Source organism: Carettochelys insculpta, chromosome 6 (genome assembly GCF_033958435.1).
Source record: "Carettochelys insculpta isolate YL-2023 chromosome 6, ASM3395843v1, whole genome shotgun sequence".
Taxonomy (NCBI): Eukaryota; Metazoa; Chordata; order Testudines; family Carettochelyidae; genus Carettochelys; species Carettochelys insculpta.
In genome coordinates, this window is record NC_134142.1 from 104701249 (window position 1) to 104724531 (window position 23283).

At 37.2% G+C, this 23283-nt stretch overlaps 1 protein-coding gene across 10 annotated transcripts in view; it reads right to left on the reverse strand.

The window, feature by feature from the left end:
- The window catches only part of SOX6 (SRY-box transcription factor 6), a 515133-nt gene that overhangs the window by 71262 nt on the left and 420588 nt on the right, over positions 1–23283 (reverse strand). For all 10 annotated transcript variants that reach the window (XM_074997727.1, XM_074997726.1, XM_074997718.1 and 7 more), the window contains 3 exons: positions 14056–14205; positions 9669–9849; positions 6093–6274 (listed from right to left, as the gene is read on the reverse strand). In XM_074997727.1, coding sequence (XP_074853828.1) covers positions 6093–6274; positions 9669–9849; positions 14056–14205 — 513 coding nt within the window. The remainder of the gene's footprint in view (positions 1–6092; positions 6275–9668; positions 9850–14055; positions 14206–23283) is intronic.

Below are 23283 nucleotides of genomic sequence, written 5' to 3' on the forward strand. Positions count from 1 at the left end.
GTCTGCAGCACCTACTGAAGTTCATGGAAGTAGTGAGCAAATTGTGTCATACATTTATGGGGCCTCATTCTGCCTCTCAATTGCATCTATGCTTATAACCAAAAATCTACAAAATGGTGGGGAAAGGACATATAGCACAAAGATATTATGCAATACTTTGGTTCCTCTAAAAGATTGATGAGGTCATTTCATAAGTTTATGTCAAGAGGCTTGTGACAATGTAGAAGCTAGCAGGTATATTCTGTGACCTGAACCCATATATCCCTATCCAGTACAAATAACTCAGGCTTCTGCCTGCATACTGGCCAAACCTTTTAGATATAAATAAAATATACAATACAGAATCTTTTGGGGTAGTTTAGAATATTGTCATTTCGAGCCACTAAATATTTAGTCATTCATTCTGTGTTTAAATAGTAAACTAAAGAGGATTAATTCCAACAATGCACATTTTGTTAGAGTATCTTATTTGACATATTTCTTTTAAAGATGGCTGTGACTTGCCTAGAAAAAGAGCTATTCCCCCTAAACAGAGCCAGCATTCTGTATCACTTCTGCTGTTAGCCAGCCACACAAAAAGTGCTTTGTAAGGACATTTCTGGATTGTTCTGGACTCTGCTTCCCCAGTGGTTCCCTGAACTGAGGCACTTCCCATTCCACTTGTTCCATAAAAGCACTAATGCTGTTCTCTCTTCCTTTCATGATGTTGGCCTACACTTGAACAGCCTCAGGTAAGGTAAAGATATTTGGCTTTGCTAATAACTAAACAACATCTTAAACTCTACAGCTCTATATGCACATAGAATGGTGTCAATTTAGAATTGTAGCTGACCCACAACTCTCTACAGAATCATAAAAATGCATCATTCCAGCTCATTGTCTACAATTTGTTTTGCTCTTATTGATGACTAAGCCCCTGTCAGCACTTTAAAGCTATCTGATTTTTTTAATGGGAGTGGGGCAATTTTCAAACATATGTTTATTAGGACTGTCAAACTATTAAAATTAATTATGATTAATTGTATGATTAAAAATCTGAAATTGTGATTAATTGCACTGTTAAACAATAAGAAAATAGCATTTATTTAAATATTTTGGATGTTTTCTACATTTTCAAATATATTGAATTCAATTACAATACAGAATAAAAACGTACAATGCTCTCTATTTTGCTTAGAAGTATTTGCACTTAAAACACTTAAGTGATTTTTTAATTCACTTAATACAAGTATTATAGTACAAAATCTTTATCATGACAATCAGATGTACAAATGTAGAATTATGTACAAATATAACTGCATTAAAAATAAAACAATGTAAAATGTCAGAGCCTATAGGTCCCTCCAGTCCCACTTCTTGTTTGTTCAGTTGCTCAGACAAACAAGTTTGTTTACTTTTGTAGGAGATAATGCTGTCCACTTTTTGTTTACGTCACCCGAAAGTGAGAACAGGAGCTCTCATGGCACTGTTGTAGCCAGCGTTGCAAGATGTGTTAAAGATTCATATGTCCCTTCCTGCTTCAAACACCATTCCAGAGGACATGCACCCATGCTGATGAAATATCCTGCTTGATATTAATACAAATCAGTGTTTAGTTAGATGCCAACAAAAGACAGATTTTCATTTTTGGTTGTTTGAGTTTTGTGTTTTCCCCAGCAGGATGTTGCTTTTTTAAACCTTCTGAAAGCATGCACCACTCCATGTCCCACTCATCTTCAGGAAGGCACTCAGCTTCTTATAAACCTTGGAGTGAATGCAGTAGCTAGCTTTAGAAATATCATATTGGTATCTTCCTGTGTTTTGTGAAATCTGCAGTGAAAGTTTTGTTCAAATCAACAACATTTGCTGGGTCATAACCCGAGACTGCTATGACACGAAATAAATGATAGAATGTCCGTAAAACAAAACAGGAGACACACAATTCTCTCCCAAGGAGTTCAGTCACACATGTAATTAAAGCTTTATTTTTTTTTAATGAGTGTCATCAGCATGGACGCATGTCCTCTGCAATGGTGGTTGAAGCATGAAAAGGCATACAAATGTTTAGTGTATCTGGCACATAAATAGCTTGCGATGCCAGCTAAAAAAGTACCATGCAAATTTCTTGCTCTCACTTTCTCATGACATAGATAAGAAGAGACAACTTTATCTCCTGTAAATGTAAACAAGCTTGTTTATCTTGCTGATTGGCTAAATGACAAATACGCCTGAGTGGACTTGAAGGTGCTTAAGTTTTACACTGTTTTGTTTTTGAGTGAAGTTATGTGACCAAAAAAGTCTGTATTTGTAAGTTGCACTTTCCGAACGAAGAAATCGCACAATAGTACTTGTATAAGGCAAACTGAAAACACCTTATCATATTATAGTGCATATATCTGTAATAGAAATAATATACAGTTTGATTTCAATTAAAACAGAATACAATACATATGAAAATATAGAAAAACATCTAAATATTTAATATATTTCAATTGGTATGCTACCATTGAATGAGGTTTTAATCAGAGGAGGTAACTGCAATTAATCAACAGCTCTAATTTTTATAAGTAATATAAAGCATTTCGAGCCTTAAAATGAGTTTTTCAAAAAGGCATCAACCCAGGCTTTGAAGCTGTGTGTATAACATGGTAACCAGTATCATCTGCACAATAAACTGTTACCAGTTATGTGAACTCAAGGACCAGTAACTGACCTCAACTCAATCACTTTTTTCAGTCTAGGCTGCAAATTAGCTTGTTATCTTTTTCTAGGGTTAGACTCTTGTTACTTGTTTGCATGAGCAAAGCCTAATTATCTAAAGACTATTTTGGAAAATTTGGCTCTCTAAGATGGACATATGGAACTGATCATTTTAGAAGAAGCAAATCCAAGAGGGTAGCTATGATTTCTCTGGTTCTGCTGGAATCATGAAAAATCTGTATTCTGTGTCACAAGAATACAATCATTTCTAAAGTAAAGACTAAGTAAAAGGAAATTATCACATGAAGAGAAATAGTGAAAAGAGTTTGCCTGTAAACTTCCAGAGAGTTAAAACATACCATTCTATAAAGTTATTTGGAAAAAAGTATGCTTTTAAAATATATATTACATTTTATACCAAGTATGAACACTTCTTTCATAAGATTTACTACTCTTAAAAATGCAATTTGTTTCATTATTTTGTGGGGCAAAAGGTGGAGAGATACCATAATTTTAAAAGTCCAATTTTTATCCCATTATATTTAAATATCGGTACCACCTTGATTGTGGTACACCACTGCAGGACTAGCAACGTTAGAGGTGTGGTAGTAATATCCCAGTGAAGTCCCCATCCCTGTCTTGCTTATTTCTTCACTCTGTGGCTTATGCTATAATAAATAAAAACAGCAGAATAACAGAATGACAGTGAGTCTTCATGATAAATCTCCTTACTGTAATTTTGTTGTCAGAGCCTTAACTTTGAAAAAGTTTCTGTTTAAAACTGGCATTGTGGATTGTACTTATTCAGTGACTTACATACCTGCTCTGCTCAGTGTAGAGATTATTTTTCTAACATGATTTAAAATTAGTTAACAATGTTGCTGATAACACACATTAAGGAAGATATCCCAGCTCATTGTCCCAAAGTTTTATTGGATCCACTAGGAGAGGTAAGGGGAAATAAAAAAATATTTAAGTCAAAACAAGAAGCTGATAAATTTCTAAATTCACCCAAGGACCAGACTTTGTAAAGCAAGTAGGTGCTTTTTTATGTACACTCATTTTAACAAATTGGCACAAATTTTAAGGACCTCTTTACACTTTTTTTTGCATTTTAAATATTTTCAAATACAGATCCAATGACACATATGGAATTCATTTGTAAAATATGCTTTGATAAAAATAAAACTAAGATTTATCATAGCCAGTGTGATTTTTCTTTAACTTGGTGTCCAATCCTATGGTTTTTCTCAATTAGGATTTCCATTGACTTTAATTAGAATTTTGTCTGAATAAGGACTGCTGGACCAGTTATTTAATTTCCCTGTTATAGATGTTCTTTCATAGCACTAATCTGTATTAAATGAGTTTTAAATGCTGTAGTTTAAAACAAACCTAGTAGAAATAAACATTTATTGGCTCTGAATTTATTTTGCAAGCCATTGTTAACCCTATGGGGGAAAAGGTTAAAGAAATCCCTTTAAGAGGCACTGATCTTTTCCCTTGCTGTTTTGAGTAATGTAGAGATCTTATTAAAATATAAAATGTAGATCAAAAGACATCTTGTCTTCAACAGTGCTGTTTACTATGTTTCATTCCATTTCTGCACCCTGGCTTACTGATGGATCATTTCTGTGTTTAAATATGATCATCATACAAGCAAAATATCATGGAGGATTTACATATAGTAACCATTGTGTTGAGATTTATATTTAAAAAGGGACTAAATTTCTCTGATATATGAGAACTGTATAGTATAACTCCCCAAATATATTATACTGACCCTTAAAATATTGTATGAATTTTTTGAGAATTTCCAGGTCTTTTTTTTCCATATATGAACTACAAGCATTAAAACTTGTTTATTTTTTTTAGTTCTCCAGCAAAGAAATTTCAAAATCTAAACCATGGACTGCTTTTTAAACGCATTAATGTGTTAATTTCATGTATACTAGTACTTGAGCTGTAACTGTTTCTGTTTATGCCACAGTGCTTTTTTACAATATTCTTGCATTTGTTGTTAAATTAAATTTACAGCTAATATTCTGGCTTAAAACTGATTTTTTGTCAATTACTTTTGTGGGGAAGTAGCTTGTATGATGTATTCTTGCATAAAACACTCTTGGGAAGACCACTGAGAAAGCATTCTTCATCCAAATGACTGCCGTACAGCTCAGATAATTATACGATTCAGTGGCTCACCAGTTCAGCTATATAAGAAGGACCTGCTCCTACAGCAGATCTCTGAGACCTTGGCAAGTCCATAAAGTTGGGTTGCTTTCCTGCAGACTTCCTAAATTCTTGATATCTCTTCTTTTGTACACTTCCAAAAGCAAACAAGACAGAGGTTCCCCTCCTGGCCCTTCTGCACATCTTGGGTAGCCTCATTGCTAACATACCTAAATGAATACTTGTCACACTCAATGCAATGCAATGCTGTTGCTTTCTCTGTCCATTTGTACTGCATCCTCTTGTTTTCTACTTGTCAACTATAAGTGGGTCTGTATACATGTTATACCATCAGAATATTTAATTACACCAACACACTAAAACCCTCTCCATTTTGAGTTCACCAACAGTAACATTGTCAACACGCCACTCAGACTACTGGCCACTCACATTCTTAATTCCAAACAGTCAATTTGGTATTCTAACTACAGGTTGAAACTCTCTCACCCGGCAACATCCCTGGTCCAGCAGGACCACCAATGATGCTGAACCACAGAGCTCCCAGACTAGAAAGATTCAGATGCTCAGGGCTGGAGCAGAGCCCCACTCATGGCAGGTAGTCCCCTGGCAGCCTGCTCTGGGGAGCTGTATGAGCAGCCCTGTGGTAGGAAGTTAGACGTGGTAGGGAAGCCCCACTGTGGGGAGCCCGTCCCGGGTCATGAAGGCCCGTGTAGAGCCTGACGGTGGCAGAGGGAGTTGGGGCAGTTGTGGGAGCTCACAAACTACACCAGAGAGCTGGGCTGGGGAGCCCAGTTGGGCAGCCCAGCTGGGGCCCAGAGCTGGGGCAGGGAGCCCAGCTAGCGCATGGAGCCCTGTTGGCAACTCTGCGGCTGGGAACCAGGCTCGGGGGGAGGAATGTTCCATGGGGGCCCTGGCTAGCAGCCAAGTGGCAGAGATCCCCAGCAGGAGTGGAGTCTCCCCCACAGGCAGCCTGGTAATGGCCAGAGGAGGAGCCCATCCAGCACGCTGACACCCTCTCCAGGAGAGCCTGAAGGCCTGACCTCCCCTGGTCTGGCAAATCCCCTCATTCGGGGTCCACTCAGGTCCTGAGAGTGCTGGATCACAGAGGTACAACCTGTAGCCAATTCATTATATGCAGATTCAGACTGATACTTTGATGTCAGAGTATGAATATGCACAGGAAATGGTGCCTGTGCTTCCATGTCAGTAATATTTGTGCATACCTTTTCATTCCTGCAGTTGTTTAGACCCATGTTATTCATTGAGGGCAGTTTTACATCAACACCATGAGGCTGCTGCTGCTCTCTCTGGATCTGCTCTCGCATCTTTCGAGCCTCCTGTATGGCTTTCATGACTGTGTCCTGGTCCCCAAATAGGGCAGGTGCATTAAGACTGGAAAGGATATCTAGAAATACAAAACATACCTCATTAAAACTACCTTTCAGATTAGATTCTCAGCTATGCAATCAGGTTGCAGCCTGTCAAAGGGGCACCTCTGTAATAGCAGTTGTAATGATGATCCTCTCTTTAGACCAATGGGTTTCAAGATTTTTTTCATTTGCAGACCCTTAAATAGTGTTGGTTGGAGATGAACTCTGGAAATCTTTTAGACTTAATCTGCTGACCCCTGAAAACAAGTGCAGCAGAAGGCTCAATTACCACACTATGCTTACATATAAAGAAGTGGAGCTGTTTGTTCCACTACAAATGTGACTACTTAGTCCACTGAACTCAACAAGACAACTTATATTTTAATGTTAAGATGGTGCTTAATACTTTGCTGGATCTAGGCACAGATGAGACATCTCTGAAGTAGTAAGAGTAAAAGCAAACAGAAAGCTCACTGGTTTGGCTATTCCCATACAAGCATTCTTATACTGTCACTCCCTGCACTGTACTTTGAAACCAGAAACTTTTTATAGCAGTTTTTGTGTGGTAGCAGGCAAGCTATCACCTTAACGTGAGTTCAAAGTTGTACATAACTGAGAGAAAAATATTTCTTTTCTGCCTATTAAATGTAGAAGAGATTTTTAAAAATAAGTCTTCACACATTAAACAAACTGTCTTTCTCTTTGAAATGTATTTTATTGTAGGTAAAAATTAGTACTGTGGATAAGGCTTTCTAATTTTATACCAAAAAGCTGCAATTATTCAGTGACTGGTAGTTTCAGGAGACTGTGGTGAAGCTTTAACTTGGTCTACCTGTTGTTCTAAGTGAATGTACAGAGATTATATACAGAGATATACTGTATAATGTATACATATTATACTCACATATTACAGCTAGGAACTTTTAGGAATCCTGAATGACAAGCAACAATAGTCCTTTATTTTAATGCTTTAAGTTGTGAATTTAACTAAACAAAATGTATATATTATAAAATATATAATGACACAGCTTTGGAAATCTTCCTCAGAAGAAAACTCTTACTGACGTCAATTCCATTGACTTCAATGAGAGTTTTGCTTAAATAAAGACAATCACGTTGATTAAAAAGGAAAATTAAAAAGTTAGCATTTCAGTCTTCACCTTGAGTAAGGAACAATTTATATTTAATATTGTAGCCTACATGAAGTTTCAGTGATTACACCATATTGTTTTTGGCATAACTAAGGTGTTTCTCCTTAAAACAATGCCACAATAGGACTATGTTCACCATGAATACATTTTTCAAAAGCTCCTAAATCACTTGGGGTATGTCTATGCACAAAAACAATCCAACCTGTAACTAGTCCCAGCGCCCAGGTCTATAGACGTGGGCTTGAAGGACTCGCACTAAGATACTAAAAGTCGTCAAGTAGATGTTTTGGCTCAAACTGGAGTTTGGGGTTTCGAGCCCAGGGAACAGGGTATGTTTCAAACCTAAAGCTCTAGCCCAAGATGGAATGTCTACTCAGCTGTATATTTAACATTGTAGCACAAGCCCCACAAGCCTGAGTCTGTAGACCTAAGCTCTAGTTGCACTGGCTTTAAAAATCTGGCCTCAAGTGATTCTGAAAATGGGATGGGGCTCCTAAATCTGCTGTGAGATTATGAACATTTATTCTGGTTTCATCTCAGCACCTCTCCTACTTTTAAACTGGGCAAAAAAAGCAAACAAAGTTTTTGTAGTTTTAATCTTAATAGAAAATATCCGCATCCTCGGCCACTTTTGTTCTCTGCCTGTCTTAAAAAATGCCATTCATAGTCTGGTTTCGAACCAATCCACCGCTCTGAAGTGTTAGATACAACAGTAATAGGGTAAGTTATAAATAACATTACAGAAAGACCAAATGACAGCTAACAAACAGCAGACACTATACAGGATCAAACTCTCTAGTCTATCACTCTCAGGTCTTGACCCCTGCCAAACCGGAGAATTTGCCAAACCACGGGAGGTCAATATTCTATAATATTATTGTCAACACTTTCACTTTGTACTGAGCCCTTAGAAAACATTTAGAGGTAAATTACAGCTAAACAACAGCACAGAACACTGAGAGACAGGACTGGTGGCTGTAAACAAACTTTATGGGACCACAGGAAATTTGGCCACACCCATGATAAGCAGACATCCAGCTAACTAAACTCATGCTGGACTACAGATGTTGCCACCCCGAATATAGTGCTTGGATTGGAGAGGTTCAACCTGTATTACATGAAACATTTCCCCTGAGACTGTGAAGGTGTCTGGAAGGAATCATAACTTTTACATATGTCTTTATTTTTTACTACGTGCATATCTTAGCTATGGATTGCAAACAATCAGTTTATCATAAATATTCAATCCACAGTTGGATTCTGAGAATTCAGTATTTGACTTGTTGGCAATAACTAAATTGTAAGGCACCTGATCTTTATAAACTACTTCAGCCCAAAACAAATTTTTCATTTGTGAATCTCATATATGGGCCAAAAATTCACACTCTGAAAACATGTGAATATACAAAATCTGTATAAAACAATACAGACAATTGTGAGCCATGAATAATAGAGAAATTTGAACTTTTTGAACAGAAATGCTCCTGCCTTTCTACCATAAAAAATCACATATTAAAAATAAGACCTTGGTTCAATGTTACTGCATATTTAGGACACCACTGGTTCATGAGTTGATGAAAATTTAGGCGATATCAAATTATATTTCCTTAGGAACACTATTCTGAGTAAAACTATCAGGCATATTCAGGCTAGAAAGGAAAACAAAGTCAAGCTATCTACTTGCCTGAACATCTGCAGTTTACATGGGTCTGATCCTTCAGAATGCTGAGTGCTCTGGCCCTAATCCAGCAAAGCACTTTAAGATCATGCTTAATTTAAAACACTTGCGTAATCCCATTGGATGGAGCTCATATATGGTCCAGCACATGTTTAAATCCAAGTATGCCACACAAACTGGCTCTTGTATTCATTCATATGCTCATTTGTTGCCTAATCCAAAGGCCAAATTTGAAAAGTGAGTCTGGTATTTGTATACACAATTAATTTTGGAAGGTTGGGGGAAAGCTTCATTATTCACACAAAACTACTACAATTACATGTCCTTCTTGAACGGTATGCTTCTATGCAGTATCCCTGAAGAGATTTATTACATATGACTGCTGAATGGCATCAAAATCCTTAACAAGACGATTGATTCAACAAATTTTCTTGCAATTTTTTCCCTTGTTTTAACCAGAGACTGTAGCTTCTCTGTGTCCCTCCTTTTAAAAGTACGCATCCTCCTCCAGGTGAGACTCTCACTGAGAAACTGCACCTGCTGAGAACAGATTTCCCTTTTTGAAATCACCAGTTTTTTGCCTTCCACCTGTGGGTTTACCTAAAGAGGATCCTCTTCCCAATGTTGCACCAATTGGGCTCGGGATGCCACTTTTATTTGGCACATTCACAGGACTGGTTTTACTAGCTGGGAAGAGGCTCTGCGTTGGCGATGTTGGGGATTTTACAGGTTCAGCTGTTTTGGGTCGAGCTGAGAGATTCAGTGGCTGCGCTGCTTCATCCTGCAAAAGTTTAAAGTAAATAATTATTAGAAAAAGACAAATGAAACACATTATCACTTGGTAAGACACAGTCATTTTACACCTCCGAGACAATGCCACGTTCTCCTGCAATAATAACAAAAGAAGCTAATTATCTGCCGTCTTGAAGATTCAAGGAAAGGAGACCTCATTAATTTATCTGCGTTATGCTTCTATTTACATTAACTGTGTGGCTGGATCATTCTTTTTGCCAAATTGAAATTTGAATTAGCTCACATTATAGCTTAATTTCCTAATGTGTTTTCAGAGATCTAAACTAACCTAGGGCATTTACAAAGAATTATTTAAAATTTCCCGCAGCTCAGGAGTGCTTTTGTGATGGTTCAATTTGAAAAGTTCCTGGACCTATAAGTAAGCCATGCAGTTTATTTTTCATTTATTAGAAACTAAACAAACACAACTCATCAAGGGAAATAGTTAGAGACCTCTTTTACATTTGTGTCCCACACACCTGTAACAGTACCACTGTTGTAGTCCTTTCACATTTTTTTGTTGCAAACACTGCACGGGATGTTAATCTATGTCTCTTCCTGTTATCAAATCATCTATGCAGAGCTAAAATATATATTTTCTACAGTTTCATTAAATATGTTTTATTATTCTACTGTCATGTCATTCGTGTCATACATTATATGGAATTAAATACTGTATTTCAGTACATGAAACACAACGTAGTGATCAGGTGATGCTTTTGGAACAATTTTTACCATCTTCAAACACTATTGTATCTGTATCTTTAATTTGTAGTACGTAAACAACATGAAGATGGGGAAACTGTGCAATTTTGATGTAGTCAGTTAAATATGGAAGACATTCACACTCTCTGACATACATTTTCTGTCAGTGTCCAATTTTTACAAATGTCTAACTTTGGGAATAGGGAGAATTTAAATAACTCATTTCTTTGATCGAGACCCACCATTTACAAGGCCTTCCTCTCCCCATTCTAGGGGATGTCCCCTTTGCTTAACCTGTTCAGCATATAGCAAGTCAAAATGGTTTAAAAAAAAATACTGATTTTCTGTAATTAAAATGAAGATGCCAAATAAAGAGGTCTCTCATTTAAAATACACACAAAGAAAAAATATGCTGGATTTGGGAGTAAACAATAAATACATAGGTTGAACCTCTCTAATCCAGCACTCTCTCATCTGGCAATATCTGCCATCTGGCATGATTTTAGTTAGCTGGACAGCCACTTATCATGGCATGGCCAAGTTTCCCATGATTCCACCAAGTTTGTTTACAATCACCAGTGCTGTCTCTCAGTGTTCTGTGCTGTTATTTAGCTGTAATTTACCCCTAAATATCTTCTAAGAGTCCATTAATCAGCAGAAGTTTTGGTAATGTGCTAGACAATATTGACCTCCTGTGGCTTGGCAAATTCTCTGGCTCGGCACTGGTTAGGTCCTGAGGGTGCTAAACTAGAGAGGTTCAGCCTGTATAATCTGTATTTTAGAAGACAGAACTGAATACTATGGACTTTAGAAATACATGACAGAATACAGTACTATACTGATTTATCTCATTTTCCCCATTCGTCTTAGTATCAAGTAGTGATTCCACAAAACATACTAATAATATATAACTAATTTCACTTGCCCCCCGCAACAAATAGTTGATTATTTATAATTCCTTCACACCTCTGAAGTTAACATGATTTCAGTAAAATTGCAGGATATTTCTCCCTGTATTATTTGCTAATTGCTAATACAGTCCCTGTCTTTGCAATGCATGCAGACATATGTACATGTAGAAATCCCAGTTGAAGCCAATGGAGCTCTGCAGGAATGCCTGGTTTGCCTGGCCAGATCCAACTGCAGAGTAAGAAAGAGCCTCAGTACATTCACATGCTTTATGGTCATGAGACAATAAGCTGCAGAGCCCAAGTGACTTCAACACGATTTCATGAAGACCAGGCTCATTCTGGGTTAAGCTGCTTTCAAGCCAAAGGATTATAACTCTATGCACAGAGAAGCCTATGCTAGCATGCTCTGTGTTCAAAAACTTTGTGACTTATAAAAAAGACAAATGAAAATCGCCTTTGAACATCATCAGAACCTTTTGTTTGTGCCTCCATATTCAACCTCATCATTGACATAATGTTGCTGTAAGGTAGGAAAAGCTTTCTGGACATTGGTGTGAAAATCCTAACATTATTCTTTGAAAACTTTGACTCCTATAAAATAACTCTATTAGTTCTATTAAATATCAGTGAATGTATGTTGAACTACCATAAGTCCAAACACAGAAAAGGAAAGTATGGCTTACTAAGAACTGCATGGCAATTAAAATTGCAGTACATTGTTTCAATAACAGAATTCTCAAAAAGAGCACTCTAGTATTAGTTCATTAGAGTGTTTTAAATTAAGTATTAATTAAATTTATTTTACGATAACTGTCAGACTTCTCTAAGAGAAAAAAGTGTAATTGATTTCTAATATTTTCTATACAATAGTGTGCTTAAAATATGCATTAAAAGATTTTTATTAACATACACTGAAGTCCATTCAAATAGAATTATGTAGGGAAACCCCCAAGAATTTGCATGTAGTCAGTTGAGTAATAGAACTCAGCTGGCCAATGAAGCTGGACTGGTACTGGCTTTAGTTCAAGCAGATATGTGTTTAAATTTAACAAGGGAAAATTTTGCTCATCCAGTAATGGTTTGGTTTGGTGTAGATCCATTTGGCTCATTCACTTATAAAATTACTTTTTCATATTAATGTACTCAGTAGCATACACTCAATCTCCCAAACCACGGGTGTTTGGTATCACTATACTACAGCAACTTTGCTCAAACATTTTGCCTCTACCTTTGGCTGCTTCTGCATCGACCTCTAGAAACGTAACTTATGTGGTAAATCTCATTAACAGCTTTAAAGCACAGCACTGGATTGTGAGAGGTAAAATATTAGGTTAATATGTATCCACAATAAAGTAAAGTGAATGCTTAGCTACACAGATGCTGGATCTGTCCATAATGTAATAGTTTTTATTTATTAACATAGCACAACAGTATAGTGGAAATATATATCAGCCCCAGCAGAAATATTTACTAGTCCACACTTTATTACCATGATGATTGATAATAATAAAACCAATGATTTTTACTCACCTGTCAAAACAAAATTCTCACCCCAAATGAGTAGAATCGTCCCACCACGAATTCAGAGCTGATTGTGGGTCTGTTGGCTTTTTTTGTTGTTCTTCTCAAAGAATGTGCGTGTGTGTGTGCTTGTGTGTGTGTGTAAAACCAGTGTGTGTTTTCCTTAGCTCAATTTAATGCTTTATATTTTTCATACTAGCTGTTCAAATCAATAGCATGTCCAAACATTTGCCCACAAACTAAGTTTTGTAGTTTGAAGCAATTTGTTTCCCAACTTGTTTGGCATCGTGAAATCCAATACTACCACAGGAAAACACAGCAATAAAGGAACTTGGTACCACCCACAGGTACCAGCTGCAGCACAAAGTTGGAGGGGGTGCATCATGTTCATTTCAAGCTGCTGCCAAGTGCCACGTTGTAGCTGCCTCACACCAAGTGAGACTAAGCAGGCACAAGCATTCAGCAATGGTGCAAAACTGACAAGGAGCAGCTTCAGCATCAGCAGCTGTGTGAAATCAACAAGAGGCAAATCAATCTGCAGTGACACAGTTTGTCCCTAGAGCCCTGACTTACATTTTATTTTTATGTGAGGTTTTTGGGGTTTTTTCCCAAAAGTTGTGTAAAAGGTGCAGCCTGGGATTTGTGAAAAAATTAGAAGGGATACAGTCCCTCTGGCCCTCACGATGTAAGCTACCACTAGTTTTCTGAGGCACAGACTCCATTCTGTGCTTTATCTGAAATCATGTAACACAACAAATGCTACTTATGCATATTATAAAATTAAAAACGGAATTTCTGAAGATAGTGAATTTTAGGAATGAATTTTCAGTGCTGGATATAGAGATGAAGCAGAATGCCTGATATTCTGTTTCCAAGGAGAAAACACCTGCTCTTCCATTCTCCATGCTGACAGCATACGCAAAGGAAGAGTATTGCATTTGGGAATGAAGTTTTCTATGGTTGGACTTCTTACTGTTAAAATAAATATGTGGACAGTGTAGTGCCACTAACTGAAGTGTCTCTTTCAAACACAAATTTCTGCCTCCATCCAAAAATACCTTCACTTGAGTGATAGGGCTGGTCCCTCGCTTTTCATTTTTCAGCCCAGTCGGTGACAGTGCCCCTGTTGTGTTCAGTGCCTGGGGTGCAGACGGCATCTTGGCTCCAGGAGAAACCTGCATGCTGGCCAGCTGAGCTGCATACAGTTGCTGCAAGACAAGAAATAAGTATAGAATATTGCTTGCTACTGTCCAAAGAGAGAGATGCGATAAATTTGTACAATTTTATTGCCGGCTCTTGATCCCACTCCTCTTGATGAAATCATTACATTTTCAGCACCTGTTTGAGGTTTTCCTGCTTGAGACTTTAAAAAATAAATACATTTGCAAAATTCTCACCCAGGGCAAGTAGCTATTTTTATTAGACAAACACATAATATATTATCAGAGAGGTAGCCATATTAGTCTGTATTCTAACAAAGCAAGCCAGCAGTCATGTAGCACTTTAAAGACTAACAAAATAATTTATTAAGTGATAAGCTTTCATGGGGCAGACTCCAGATCTGAAGAAGTGGGTCTGCCCCGTGACAGCTCATCACCTAATAAAATATTTTGTTAGTCTTTAAAGTGTTACATGACTGCTGGTTTGTTACATAATATATTAGTTACTAATCCACTGTCAACAATTAGCATGGTAAGGGACACATAGATAAATACTGTGCCCAGGCTATTAAACAATTATGACAATATTAAAAAAGGTACCAATCCCCATGAAGAATATGAAACACTTAAGATTTTACAGAGCTGCCCAGCAACTCTCCCTCAACAACAGAAACTGTATTGGAAACTGAAGTTGGGATTAGTGTGCCACTGAAAAGCACTGGCATGTTTTCTCTTGATAGTATTCAATAGTACAGTAGGCAGTGATGCATTCTAACTCCCACTAACAGCAATGAAAAGTAGCAGTGATAATCCCTGCTCATAAGATGAGAACACAAATAACATCCTTAAATATTATCATAGAATTTACGTATAACTTCCTCTACTTTTCAGAAGTTTAACTGAAGATGCATATTAACATCAAATATTCCTAGCATTAGAAAGTGTTTACTGAACCATAATCAAACAGGTTTAATTTCCTCCTAATGACCAACTTTAATCCCTCACCTTGAATTAGCAGTAGCAATAATCCTTCTACCATAAACAGGGGAGGATCCTAATCCCTCTTTCACACATAAATCTGTATAAACTTTGCTTTATTAGTGAAAAAAACAGGTGGATTGTATGTAATTTCCAACGTTACTATCATTCAGATGGACAAATAAAAAAAATTACAGTAATCAAAAGCAGACCTTTCAGCACATGTAATTAAATGAAGCTTAATAAAGAATAATTTGCAAGAGCCAGATGTGCTTATGTCATAATTGTTGCTTTCTTTGGAACAATTTTTCTAATATAACTAGCCTCTAAAGAAATGAAAGTTACACCATATTATGCGTGCCATGACTCAGTGGCTAGACAAATGCATGCGGAAATGTCAGAGTCAGAACTCTGGGCGTTTAATGAAAATCTGACTTTTTGGTTTGTTTGTTTCAAATAAGCCTCCACTACATCTCACCCCTTCAAAATGTGAGGCATAGTTTCCACTTGGACAAGAGATGAGCATTCCGAAATTAGATACATTTAAATATTAAGGTTGAAGTACTGTATTTTTTTCCTCTACTAGCATTCTAATTTCCCATTTTTCTATTCTGCATTGAGTAATAAAAATGAAGTATTGTATATACAGGTTGAAACTCTCTAATCTGTAACTCTCATGTCTGGCAACATCCATAATCCGGCATGATTTTAGTTAGCTGGATGCCCACTTATCATGGGTGTGGCCAGGTTTCACATGGTTGCATAAAGTTTGCTTACAGCCACCAGTCCTGGCTCCCAGTGTTGTGATTTTTATTTAGCTGTAACTTACCCCTAAATGTCTTCTAAGAGCCCAGTAAGCAGTGAAAGTGTTGGTAATGTGCTAGACAATATTGGCCTCCCATAGTTGGGCAAATTTTCTCGTCCAGCACTGGTCAGGTCCCAAGTGTGGTGGATGAGAGAGGTTGAACCTGTAGTAATATATGTTCTGCTCTAGTACTGGGATCTTACCATCTCCCCTTGGAAATGGCATATAAACTAACATGTTCTTAAGGTGGTTCTTTGTTACTTTGATAGGTTACATTGCTATTTGATAGTAGAAAGGCAAATATTCAAACTTCTTGAAGCCTGTACATGTTCAGCTGAAGATAAATTAGATACTGTATACTGGAACTTATGACAAAACAAACAAAAATAGATCTTCAGGGACAAGCTGACTTCCACTTTTTTCTTTCAAGTACATACATAGCATAGAATAACAGTGCTGTCCATATTGTGAATTAGCCACAAGAGCATGCACAACTACAATGGTAGTATAGACAGCTTCAGATCCAAAATATTTCCCATCCAGATTCCACTTACAGTAGCCTCGAAGTTCTACACTGAATATTGCAATTTTAAGGTCTGAGGAGGAACTTTCCTCTAGATGCCCACTGGCTTTAATACCAAAGATTTGGGTAGGGGTTGCCCTCCTTTTGAGCAAGGGTGAGAAGTGGGTGAAGGCAACAGGTATGGAAGCACTTTCCGTTTGCAGCTCAATGAACAATCATTGATAAAAATAAAAAAGCCATCCAGTAGCACTTTAAAGACTAACAAAATAATTTATTAGATGATGAGCTTTCATGGGACAGACCCACTTCTTCAGTGTGTCCCACGAAAGCTCATCATCTAATAAATTATTTTGTTAGTCTTTAAAGTGCTACTGGACTGCTTTTTTGTTTTGATAGTATATAGATCTCTCTGTTACTATTGATAAAGATGCATTTGTTATAGCACAAGGGCAAGGCAGAAGTCCTGGCCTACATCTTGGCCTAATATCTCAAGTCTCAGCAGTATACAGAAGTGAGCTGATTTTCTAGCAAGAAGAGGACTAAATCATAATTTGTAGCTGCTCCTCAATGGGGTTTGGTTATTGAACTACCCCCAAGTCTTCAAAGATGAGCAACAATAGTAACAAGGATTGTGAGCCACTATGTGACTGAGAAGTTGCTTGAGTGGAAATACACTAATGTTAAAGTTTAATAAAGCTGCCTTTATACTGTAATTCTGCACTGAGAGTTTTATGGTCTAAGTCATATGTCTGGAATTGTTTTGTCTGACAGTGTTATAAACTTGTCCTAAACATAACAAAAATAAAACGACATATATATGAACCTTTTGGTTTGGTTGGACACCTGCAACACCAAGCTTTTCCAGAAATAGTTGTAGTTCTCACAACCACAAATATCCAAGGTGGTGCCTGAAAAACTGTCATTTGGTCAGAAAAGTTGGGTAACTACACATAGGTACCTGACCATCTGAAGGGTTAGGCAATTCTAATGTGGAAATAATCGATCGGTTGGTACAAACAGATGTGTTTGCAAACACAACTGTTACATTCACCTTTGAAAAGATGGCTCTAAATGGCAATCAAGGAGTGTATACAAACTGAGCTGGCAATGAACAGTTTATAGGCAACTTCAAGAAAATAATGTGAAGGAAACGTGAATGGAGGCTGTTACATTTTAATGTTCTAGAGTGAAAGTTGCTACAGAAATCTTTCGACTGAAATGCTAACTTGCTAGCTATTGACTGAGTATAAAAATTTATAAACTAACCCCTAAATCATGAGTTTTAAGATATATTAGCCAACCACCACAGTAACTATTGAGTCACAACAATTCTTTTCAGTCCTGTTTCTTATAAATTTAAAGCAGCTCTAAATATTACTGCATCTTTTATTACATTAGTACATAAAATGATAGTTTCTTACACAGCCAGAGTGAGAATGTTATAAGACCAGCTTAAACATTGAAAAATACCCTCGTTTCAACCACTATTACTTCCATAACATAATAGTTTCAAAACGTCTGGTTTACAAAATAAGATTCTTGATTACCTGCTGTAGTGGGAGGTTCAAATTCATTAAGTACTCAAGACCCAGCTTATATCAGACAGTTAATAGCCCAGATTCAGACCAAAGTCAAGACATGCAATAATGGGTACCTAAAATTAGGTTCCTAAAATCTGTGCTTAGACACGTAAATATAGGTGAGCCCAATTTCCCAAAGTGCTGGACATGTAGCTGCTTCTTTTGAAGTGGACGTGTGCTCAGCACTTTTGAAAAGTGTTTTTTTTCTTTAAAATAGATTAAGGCATTAAGGCACTGGATAGGGTTGATTTTTCTTATCTGGTGCATTAAGCTAGTAGTGTTGCAGAGCTATAATGCAAGAAATTTCCTCTAGGATGCATAATATATATTCAAAACATAACTCTTTCTCCCCAAAGACTGCTTTTACAAAGCCTATCTAAAACACCAGCTTCTTCAATACGTCAGCACACTGTTCAGCAATAAATCAACAAATCTGGTGGGCTCGTTCTTCTGTTATTATTTACAATTCCATTGTTTTCCCAAATGTGCCAGGTGCTGTACAGACACAATGGAAGACAGCATCCCCACTCCAGAGAGCATTCTTTCTATTGAAGAAAAAATGGCCTCAAGCTTAAATCATTAGATTCTGTCTCAAAACATATGGGTTCCATTTCCCTGTTCAACCACTGATTTCCTACGTGACCTTAGGCAACTCACTTAGGTAAATGTCTCAAAAGCATCTAAGTGATTAGAAGTCTAACTCCTATTCTCAGAAGTGTCTTGGGCACTTAGGATTCTACATCCGACAAATGAAAAAGGTCCCTCAGTAAAATAGAGATATTCTCTAAAACAGAGATAATGCTTCCTTTGTTCTTTGTCTCTTTTTTTTTAATTTAGATTGCTAGGGTCTTTGGGACAGGAAAGTCTCTTATGCTGGGTATGTGCACTGCTACTGTAATACTGCAATCAGCACTTTTTTCATCAAAAAAGAGAAGCCAGTACTCAGCCAACTCCCTGCCCCCACTCCCCACCTTGCTGGGATCCCCGAAGCAGGGAGTTGGCTGGGGCGCGGAGCTCAGCCAGCAGCCCCAGCTGCTGAAACCCAAGCCAGGGGGTGGAGGGAACCCCACATCCCCATGGCTGGAACTAGCTGGGGTATGGAGCCTTGCCAGCAGCCCCAGCCATGGGAACCCTAGCTGGGAGAAATACTAATTTATTTTGGTGGAGGTGCCAATACTCAGTACCAGTATGTACTGCCACCAAAAAAGCACTGACGATAATTAATAAGAAATGGGAATGAGGTTAACTATGTAAGCAAAGGTTATTTTATTTGTTTGGAATTTTTTAGCAAGCTGTCTTTGTCTAGAAATTTGCATTGCTTTTCTCCCTTACATAAACTAAAATAGTGTCGTTAGAGGCCAAGGTGTGTTAAAGGTAAAAGGCATCCAGAGGCAAGCCAGCCCACAAAACTCCTCAGTGGATAACCATATGCAAACTCCAAGGTCAAGTCTATGCTACAGTGGGCCATCGATCTAACTTACACAACTTCAGCTATGTGAATAATGTAGCTGACATCAATATACTTAGATCAAATTACAGTGGTATCTTCTCTATAGTAAGTCTACCACCAATGCTCTCCTATTGATGCCACTTATGCTTCTCATTCTGGTGGAGTATCAGAGTCAACAGGAGAGCACTCAGTGATCAATTTATCCTGTCTCTACCAGGCATGATAAATCGACCCTCACTGGATTGATTGTTGCCCATCAATCTGGCGGGTAGCGAAGACATGCAGCAATTAATCCATTTGGGATATGCTGCTGCCCATTGAGCCAGACAAGGAATTAGATGTCATTCCTAGCAAAATATCTTTCACAGCTCTGCATCTGGAAATGTGAAGAGGAGGAGGAAAGGCGCATGAACAAGTGTTTAAAAAAATCACAGCACTGGAAAAAGCAAAGGTGTGTGTGTGTGTGTGTGTCTGTTAGAGAGAGAGAGAGAGAACATCTAAAAAGAGAGAAATATGTTTTATTTTAAAAGTACATTTTATTTCATTTTATAGTCCATTTGCACAGATGTTACCTATTAGAACTGTAGATACTATAAATGTGTGTGTTTATATAACAAGCTTATGAATTAAATATAGTTGTCCAGGTGAAAGTGAGAACAGAATGTAGCCAACACTATTTGTACTCTTAGAAAACATTTCAATTCATTAGCTTGTTATTTATAATATTTAGCTACGAAAATCCCACCAAAACCTAAAAATTTGGCTGTGGCTTCATTGAAATACAACTTTAAAATATAAAGTGTCAATAAGTATGGACTTTAACTTATATGCTTTTATATAAAGAAACCAGTGAGTATTTAACTTTAATTAGGCATATAATTGAAGTGGCGCTGATTACAGCACATATATAAAAAGATGGAGTTGCAATTAGGAAAAGGTTTTTAAATTATACATCTTAAAACAATAGGCAAGAGCATACTTCAAAGGTTTAATTTGTCTGTGGCATATCAGTTTCATTATTACAAACATATGCTTCCTTTTAAAATATATTTCCTTGATTTTGTTTGATTTGCTGTTTTGTGGGGAGTTAACCCTATCTACCCTTTTTAATATCAGTGGGCCTGAGGGACTGGACCATTCTGATTTTACAGATCTAATACTGTACAAACAAAGCGTTGGCATGACGGAGGTGTATATCTCACTACTATACTACTTCTTACAATCCTGTGCCAACACCTTTGAAAAAAAGGCATTTAGGTGAAACACAAGCTGACAGTCAATGAATTATTGTGACTAATGTCATCATAACAAAGGCTGTTGCGCTGATTATTAATGTGTTTGCTGGCTAATGTGCTTGCAAATTTATTGCAGACTGCCATTTGCAAACAACTAACTGCCTTTGTGAGAGCACAAATGATACATTTCATGTTCGTGGTTAGAGTCTGAAGACTGCTTTTGCCCCCATGTTTCTATTTATGCTTCTTCTCTGAACACAACAGTTTACTGAAGTCTCACTTGGAAAAACTGCCATCTATTAGAATAAGAGATTAATGCATACTAGTTATTCATATTTATGTGCCTTTTTTTTCCTATGGCTACCACTGGTGTTGGGTGTTTTTTAATCTTTATGACTGCTACTCAATGTACAGCATAGGAACTCTTTTCTATGGCTCTCAAAGTTATTCAATATATGGCTTCTTAGGAGAACATAGTCATTTGATTTGCACTAACTAAACGTTCTTTCCTACTCTGAACAACAAATATTCTTATAGCTTCCACATCCCTGCTGTGGACAACCTATATTAAACAAAAGTATAAATACTTTAGATATTATAATTTCTATTGTTCTAATTCTCCAGAGTAAATGTTCCTTGATGTAAATAACAGCTTTACTTTGTTAAAAGGACCTGACTTCAAGTGGACCATGGAATATTTATGTCTCTTTGTAGTCCTTTGAAGGAGTTATCTTATGTTTTTATGCCTATCATAGGTCAAAGGTTCAAATCAGCACTTCTTTCTGTCACTCCTTATATATTTTAGTATAATTTACAGCTCAGCAAGAGGACTCATAAAACAAAAGTGTCTATTTTACTTCAGCAACTAATTCGAGCTAATCAAAGCTTTCCAGCAAAACAACTCAGCATGGAACTCCGCATGGAAAATATGCAGAGAACAAAGCATTTTGTCAAATAACACATCTCATGATGTAAACACATAAGTCTAGTATAGGAAATTTTATCACTTCCACATTATCAGCACACAAAAGGAGCATTCTTGTCGCAGACCTGGTGCAACTGTGGAGCCATCGTCATTGGAAACAAGAGACTGCTTAGGTTCCCACACAGATATGAATAGACTTTCCTTTTTTAGTGTAAGGCTGCCTTTCTTATTTCTTAAACAGAGTGGTAATTGTGACTGTAAAGACACTGAATTGTGTTGGGACGACATTTGTTTCTTATTTTTTTTTTTTAAGTTATCCAGTGACACCAATTATCCCATATGGTTGTCCTCTTCTGGAAAGTCTGAGTTAATCCACAGCTGTGAAGATGAAGAAGGATCCAGCAGGCTCGAACTCTGTTGGGTCTCTTGTCTGCTAATAAAGTCCGAAAGTCTGCTGGACATATGTTTAAGAAGATCTGTTAAATAAGTCAGAGACAAAGATCCTGACTTCTACTGGAGAAAATGTTATTATTCCAGAAAGGGATGCAATTACAAACCGTTAACAATTAGCCGCACCATAGCTATTGTTTATGGTATTTTTTTTATTTCTTGCCTCAGCTTTTGGAAGACACAGGCTACTGCTACTTGTTCAGAGAATAATAATATAAAGGGGCCTGATGCAAATATTAGTGGACTAGATTATCACATTGCCAGGCATTCTGAAGAAAACATATAATTCCTTGTCTTTGATTTATTCTTGAATACAGTGATTAATATATTTTGTATCAATGCAATACACATATATGGTTTTATTTGTCAAAGTCTGTATTTTCACTGAAAAAGTCTTAATTAATAATGCCAGCTACAGCACATCAATTTTAAAGTTTAGTGTAATGGGAAATGTAAACTAAAGATTAAATTAGCATTTGACTAATTTTTCTTTAAATGGTATTAACATTGCTTGTATTTAAATTAAGGCAGTTGCAGCAAATACACTTCCATCCAAAAGCTACAGCTGCTGCGATGGAATATAACAGAGTGAGACAGACAGTGCTTTTTTGTGCTGGTTCTTGCCAGTACTGATTACCGGCATCTCGGCAGCCCCAGCCATGGCATAGGCTAGGGGGACAGGAGGCAGAGATCCAGCTGAGTACCAGCTCCTCCTTTTTATGAAAAAAAAAAAAAAAGCACTGGAGACACAATAGACTTGTCTGTCTCTGAGTTCATCACTATGGTGCGGCAGAGCAGGTACCAAAGTCCACTCTGATTATACTGGTGAATATTTGGAGTAACTCCACTGAATTCACATGCAATTCATAGCGTGTAACTGACAGCTAATTTGCCTCCAGGTATGTGTGCACTAAGGTGCTCTTAAGATAATTTCCATTTTGTTGCGTTTTATACTACTATACAGCTCATTCTTTTGACCTCTTCCTGCTTTGAAGGAATGCTTGTAAAACTACCCTCCACTTAGCTTAACTGTGCTGAAAAGTAACAGAGAGGTAGCTGTGTTAGTCTGTAGTACAACAAAATAAAGCAGCAGAAATGCAGCACTTAAAAAACTATCAAAATGATTCATTCAGTGATGAGCTTTCGTGGTACAGACCCACTTCATCAGATCAATTTCATT